The sequence below is a fragment of the Biomphalaria glabrata genome, chromosome 18 (genome assembly GCF_947242115.1).
Source record: "Biomphalaria glabrata chromosome 18, xgBioGlab47.1, whole genome shotgun sequence".
Classification (NCBI taxonomy): Eukaryota; Metazoa; Mollusca; class Gastropoda; family Planorbidae; genus Biomphalaria; species Biomphalaria glabrata.
Window position 1 is genome coordinate 13,261,983 of NC_074728.1, and position 7,525 is coordinate 13,269,507.

Below are 7,525 nucleotides of genomic sequence, written 5' to 3' on the forward strand. Positions count from 1 at the left end.
CTTAGAAATGGAATGGAAGAGTTCAGTCAATTAAAAGAGCCAAAGTGGACTAGTTACTGCATGGAATATTTGAAATATGATTTTCAATACCAAACATTTAGCTGGCTAACTAAAACACTTGTTACAGGTACATGTAATTTGGTCAAGAACCTGAGAACTAGCTTTAAGTAGAAATTATAATTCTGGGTTCATGTTATTTTGTGATATCAAAATCTTACAAACAAGATAGTATTGTAAACAAGCATCACCAGTATTGTATAGTTAACTGGCAGCAAAGTTTCTTAGAAATAAAAAGTAGTATTAACTCTATACCAGCGTTGATTCCACCAGAATGTGATAAATAATTACGGAGAGAAAGAGTTAATAAAGAGCATTCTTATTTTAATTCCACAACTTAAATCTTATAAGATAGATTTACTAATATTTTACAGGCCTAATCTTTCAATTTAGTTCATTTACAATACTGGTACCAATAATATGTTTAAAAATGTAATATTCATATGAACATTTTCATAGAGTGAAAGACCATAAAACAAAAGTTGTAAGTAGATAATGCATGATTTATTATCAACACAAAACAATCTTTGCCCTGGTCAAGAGTGACAAAGTACATGACAATAATGCATGCAGCACATAACACAAGTCAACTCTTGCTAGAGCAAAGTAACCATGCAACCAAGTAGTGCTAGAGTAGAAAAGGTTGATACATTATTTACATTTTTTTGTTGGTCCTGTTTAGATATACATTTATACAGTGACAAAATAGAAAGTCGTTTATGATAATTGCTATTCTTATAAGTTTATTAAATAGAATATATTAATAGAATAATATTTTTTTTTGCATTTTAATAAATGAACGTTATAATTAGAATCAACATATAGATCAGAATTGCATACGAACACAACACTCATTGTCAACAGTGCATTAATCAAAAAATTCTTCAATGTAACATTGCCAACGAAACCAAACATTCGTCAAATCAACAGTATGTAAAAAAAAAAATAAAAAAAAATCACCAAGTCAACAGTGCCTAAATAACAAATATCTATCAAGTGAAAATTAATTTGTCTTCATTATGAAGAAGCTGGTGATCACGATAGGCATCAGGATCTGTAAAGTATTCATCACATAAGTTACACTTGGTAGTGGCGTGGATTCTCTGGTGGTTCACTAGCCTGTGCTTCTCTATAAAGGCTTTGCCACAGTCTCCACATTGGAATGGCCTAACATTATCATGGATCTTTTTATGCCTCATTAACTTGGACTTTTCTAGAAAATTCTTACCACAAACCTCACACTTGTGAGGCTTGTCTTTGCTGTGTGTTTTCTCATGCCTGTTCAGCACAAACTTTTCTAAAAATTCTTTCCCACACTCTAAACACTTGTGGGATTTCCCACTTGTGTGTGCCCTTTTATGTCTAGCCAGACGAAATCTATCGGCAAACCCCTTCCCGCAATCATTGCACTTGTGTTGCTTCTTACAGATATATGGGACTTTTGATTTGGCATAGGTTTCAATCAACTGAGAAAAACTATCATTCCTTTTTTTAGTTTCATCCCTAATTATATGTCTGCTTCTTCTGTGCACAATGAGGTCCAACTCAAGCTTGAAACTTTTGAAACAAATATCACAAGTGAACCACTCTTCACCATTGTGCATGGACTGGTGTTTGGTCACATGCTCGGACTCTGAGAAAAATAGATCACAGACATCACACTTGAACTTCATTTTATCTGGGGAATATCGTTTGTGCTTCCTAGTGTGAACCAGAAGCTTATCATTTCTGGAAAAGCCCTCCCCACACAGGTTGCAAATGAAGGGCTTCTCCCCAGTGTGTAACATTCTGTGCCTGTTAAAACTGTATGTCTTGATGAACACTTTCCCACACACATCACATTCTTTAGGCTTTTTGGCAGCATGTCTCTCCTTGTGTCGGATAAGACTCAAAGAGCCTTGGACTTTCTTATAACAAATATCACATTCGAAGGTAATGTTATTGATTTTCTTCTTGCCTGTTTTAACACTGGGCAAGAGGGAACCATTGATAATTGCTGCTGACATTTCATCAACAGGTTCAATTTTGATAAGGCTAGGATCAATGGTAACAGAGTTATCAGGTTGAACAGATTGATCATTCAGGTAATTGTTAAGGTTTGTGGTCTCATGATGTGACCTAATGTGCACTTTGTATTTATCTTTCCTGTTAAATGTCTTGTCACAAAGATCACACTTAAATGGTTTTTCCCCAGTATGAATGAGCTTATGACGGTTGTAATTATAGGTACCTGCAAAATAATTGCCACAAATTTCACATTTGTAAGGCTGTGTTGAAAGCTTTTTACGTTTGCGCCAAGTTCCAGGTGTAGATGACAGGTCACCATAAAGGTGCAGTAATGAGTGAGAAATGTTGTCATCTGACTGTGTATCTACTGAACAAATTTTACAGTCCTTAAACGAGTCTGGAGTGTGTGTCAAACCACAGCTGCCAAGTGCCCAACTATCCTCACCAATTACATCACCATCAATAATTTCTGATTTAGGATTATCTCCACTATAATAACACTGGACAGGGGAAATGTTAGGGTAGGGAGAAACCTGGTGGTCATTTGCCAGGTCTTTATGACAACTGTTTTGCATGAACTCATTGTGACGCTTGTAAAAATCTCTAGACCTTTTCTTAAGTCTGCCATTAACATTCACTTTTACTACTGTATCCCCAAATTCATTGCTGATGTCATCACAAGAAATATTAGGGTTGAGAGTCATGATGTAGTGGCGCTCATCAGAAGAATAAGCCGTCTCTTCATTTTCATTAACTTCACGTTTAATCAAAACATTATTGAATGTATGCTTCTCTAGATCATCATTAGGTAAAGAATTGGGTTTGACTCCATTGCGAATGTGACTTAAAACAGCTGAATTCTTTCTTTGAATGATACCTGATTCATGCTTGTCCAGCTCTTCTAGGACAATGTCAAGCTCCTTCCTAACATCACAGTACTCTCTCCTGATCTCTTCATACTTCTTCTTCAATATGTCATGCTTCAACTTGATTTTAAAATACTTCTCTCTGATCTCACGAACAAGATCATCTCCTTCAGGCAGCTGCTCAACCTCGGCCTCCATCTTATTTCAAAGTTCTCAAGTCTGGCTCCATCAGCAAACAGATGTTTTTGTTCTCTCTCTTACATTTACTCATGCCTTTGATGACCCAGTTACTTCCTAAAAATAGAATAATAACAAAAATTACATTTAACATTCATTTTTTAAAATACAGATATCTAGAGCTACAATGTCATTCATGACAAAAATGACCATTGAAGTATTCTGACAAAACTTAATTAATTTTTAGGGTTAGGTAGAAGCTTTAATACACGGCTCAGCCAAAGCTGAAGATTTCAGACAGAAATTCTATTAATTTTTTTAAATATTTTAAATACATGATCTTATTAAGAGGAGGAGGGTTTGTAACCAAACGAAAATGTTTTTAAACCTAATCTACTAGAATAGAGGTGTGTTCTGAAGTTTTGATAGAAAGAGAGAATTTTGTATTTTGTGAATGTTTGTGCCGCAATATTTAAAAAAACATTAATGAGAAACTTTTTGGTATTGTCCATTGAAAGTCATTACAATTGTTACTATATAGTTTTTCAAATATAAATCTATTTTTAATCATTTTAATAGCAATCATTATAAGGCAAACTGGTGCTAAAAATAAGCCTCTCAAAATCATTATTCTTAGTTTTGAAAAGAAAGACTTAATTAGTATCAAAAGTTTAAAGTATAAGTGACTTGTGCAATAGTATTAAACTGAATGTATAATTTAACTAAAATTTAGAAGTGAAATGATCTGTTTGTGTTTAAAAAAAACTGGCAAACAAATTCTAGGGCATATCATTAATATAATAACTTTGCCTAATAAGTATAAACAAGTCTTGATGCTAGGATATTTTGAGAAGAGCTGGGAATAAACAATACTGTCCTACTCAATGTCGCTACTTACTTGTTAAGGACAGATTGGTTTATGGTCACATAACAGTCTCACACTCACTAGACAATAAATGCGATTGAGCATTATCTTGCTTCCATTTGTTTGGCTTTGACTGCATTCTAGTACAGCTTTAATAAAAATGAGCAATTTTTATAATGAATAACAATTAAAATTTTCTTAAACTTAAACTTTATATCATAATAAGTTATATTTGATCATAGAGGTAGTATGATGTAATGGTTTGGGTGGAGGATTTGTTTAGCCTGAGTGAGATAGACAAGGAACTGTCTTAGGTCCACTACTATTCTTAATTTACATAAATGATTTACCAAATTGCATTACCTCAGGAACAAAAGTCAGATTATTTGCAGACGATTGCATAATATATAGATCAATAAAAACAACACAAGACACAGATATTTTACAAAGAGAATTAGATGAATTACAGAAATGGGAATCAAATTGGAGCATGTCTTTCCACCCAGAAAAATGTCAGTTGTTAAGAGTTACAAAAAAACTAAAACGAATTAATTCCACTTATCTTATTCATGGCAAACCAGTAACACAGACTAAAAACGCAAAATACCTAGGTGTTATAATAAATGAAAAACTGTCATGGAATCCACATATTGATGAAACTATAAAAAAATCAAACACAAAGCATTAGGATTTATTAAAAGAAATTTTTATAAATCAAATAAGAACATAAAACTAAAATGTTATTTAACCAGTAAAAATTTACATCGAAGGCCCCTAGTTTTTCAGGTCAATTATTTGGCAGCTGTCTATCCGCACATATGATCATAGAGCAGTGAGATTCATAACAAACGAATATTCACACTTAACCAGAGTAACACCTTTAGAAAAATCACTAAATTTAGAAAGCCTTCAGGACAGAAGACTCAAAAGTAAAGTAGCAACTATACATAAAACACTGAACCATAATCTTCAAATACAAAATTTAATAAAATACTCTGAAAGACATAAAGATAAAGGCACATTCCTTGTCCCATATGCTAGGACAAATTTGTACAAATACTCCTTCTTCCCTAGTGCTATTAGAGCATGGAATGGGTTGCCTGAGGCTGAGCTACCCAGGAAAACCAGTGACTTGGCAGAATTTAAGTTATGAATTGGTTAATATGCATGACTAAATGCATGATACGTATGACATAATCATCTTTTTTGAAGTAACGTCTGTATTATATATAATAAGATAAGACATGCTTATTACTATTTCTACATATTAGTTGACTAGATTGTCTAGATCTAAATCTAGAATCAAGATGTAAATCTAGATCTAGATATCTAAGAACCAAATCTAATAGTTTAATAATACTAATAGACCTACTGAGTCCTGACTCACTGACTGTCAATATATAAAATTATTATATTTAATAATTCAAATTAATTAAATAATATATATCTACTAATCTAGAATCTATATTGTAATAATTTTAAATAATATATATATGTAGATCTACTCATCTAGTCTAGTAGACCCTGACTATACTTAGTCAGACTTAGTCGTTAGTCTACTCAGTAATATTGGCAAAAAACAAACCCCATTTGGGCAGTTGTTTGAGACAAACATCTCTAAAAAAGCTAACAAGATCCTCGAAATAAAGAATCACCCTTTGTGTCAGGATTTCGTGATTTTACCATCACAAAAGAGATACATTAAGACACAGATAGCAAAGACAAACAGACACAAACACTCTTTTGTTCCCATGGCAATCAAATCATTAAATAAGAACAATCTGGTATAAACTTTGTCACATGTATGTAAATTATGAGTGAGTCTGGTGTGAATGTACACTTTGGTTTCTTATAGTTATAATTTTTTTTTGTTTGGTGTAATTGTAATGCACAAATTGTAAGACAAATTTCCTTACGGCTTACGGATAATAAAGATTATTATTATTATGACTAACTGTTAGTCACTAACATTAACAACAGTAACTGAGTAACAGTTAAACACTTTTTTTAACACAACAGTCAGCACTGACAACAGACGAACAGTACTGATTTTAAATATTCTTTAATTCTTACAATAATAATATTTTTTATAATAATAAATTAAATAATAATATTAATTATTATTAATATTTAATAATTATAATCTAAAATAAAGATCTCATCAACTAGACTTCTTTAAATCTAGTAGTAAAAGTTAAATTAGTACATCTATAGACTATCAAGATCAAATACTTAATCTAATTTTCAAGAAATCTTTATTCTAGACTAGATCTAGACTCTACCTCATATTCAAGAATTATTTGGAAATTGAAAAGGAAAAATGTGAATATAAACGACCGGAAACTTTGAAAACAAAAATACAAACGCATGCGCATTATTTTCTAAAAATTGAAGAGTTGGTAGTGAAAAAAAAAAAAGCTTATATCAACTCTGTCTGTCTGTTTGTACAAGACAGACAGACGGAGTGAGTTAATATAGGCATAAGTTTTGTAAAAAAAAAACAAAAAAAAAAACTCGCTCTTACAACAATATAATTGGCCCCCACTTGGTTAAAATCAACCTTTTTACTTTCACTTTTTACCAAATCTTATATTTATTTTAATTTGAAAAAAATATAACCATGTATATAATTTTAAGGCTATTATAGTCTTCGAGTCCGAAGATCAGTGAAGTATGCAGTATTTCCCGTGACTGCGCAGTCCCAGCTGTGACCTACATATGTTGCCACATCCAGGGCAAGCATAACCATTGTCCGCAGGTGGTCGATTTAGATTTTTTTGGCCGTCTGCGTTTGTCCTCGGCAGAAGATTTTCTTTTGGTCTCAAATGTGTATCCCGTGGCCTTCGTGAGTGACCTCCAGCTGTCTCGTTCTGAGGCCGCATGCAAACAGGTGCTCTCTTCTTTGTCAGCCAAGTTGACGCCTAAGCTGGTCTTTGGAGCGTTTCCGGGGGGCGCCTCTGTTACGTCGACCACCTTTTAGCTCACCAAAAAAGACTGAATTTGGCATACGTTCGACTCCCATACGGGATACATGCCCTACCCAGCGTAACTGTCGGACCAAAAGAAGTCCCTCTAAACTGTCCATACCGGCGTTCGCATATATATTCGAGTGTGGTTAATTTGGGCTGTGATTTTACTATCACAGAAATTGTTTTTGTTTGTTTTGTTTTTATTAGAGGGAGTTTAAACCTCAAACCCTCTCTTTGCTACACTCATGTAAGGTATACTAGTGGCTGTAGCTTTTTTTTTAATTTGAAGGGGAATTTTAAAACGTAACCCCCCCCCCTCACCGGCTAAGATTATGAAAGCTACTTAGAGTAATGCGCCGTTCGGAGCATTGGACGACAAGCTGTCTCCATAAAGCAGGGCCGGTCCTAACAATTGTGGGGCCCTATATTATGCGAAACTGATTGCGCGGGGCCTAGTCTATGTGGGAATAAGGATAATAAGTGAAAATTAAGATTTTGTATTAGAAAATAAATTCGACTTTGCATTTTGTTCATTCTTTACTAAGTACAAAATTGCGATCAAATTAACTTTAATTTACGAATCT

General features: G+C 33.4%; 1 protein-coding gene across 2 annotated transcripts; it reads right to left on the bottom strand.

The window, feature by feature from the left end:
* Positions 1–546: 546 nt before the first annotated feature.
* On the bottom strand, positions 547–6,328 carry LOC106079076 (zinc finger protein 708-like). Of its 2 annotated transcripts, none has more exons than XM_056017689.1 (3): positions 6,255–6,328; positions 4,006–4,121; positions 547–3,224 (listed from the first exon to the last, which is right to left on the bottom strand). In XM_056017689.1, the coding sequence occupies exon 3, from the start codon at positions 3,126–3,128 to the stop codon at positions 1,050–1,052; it is 2,079 nt and encodes a 692-aa protein (XP_055873664.1). In that variant the 5' UTR covers positions 3,129–3,224; positions 4,006–4,121; positions 6,255–6,328; the 3' UTR covers positions 547–1,049. The 2 variants fall into 2 exon arrangements, with proteins under 2 accessions (XP_055873664.1, XP_055873665.1); XM_056017690.1 differs by lacking the exon at positions 6,255–6,328 and adding an exon at positions 4,580–4,603.
* Between the last annotated feature and the right edge of the window lie 1,197 nt (positions 6,329–7,525).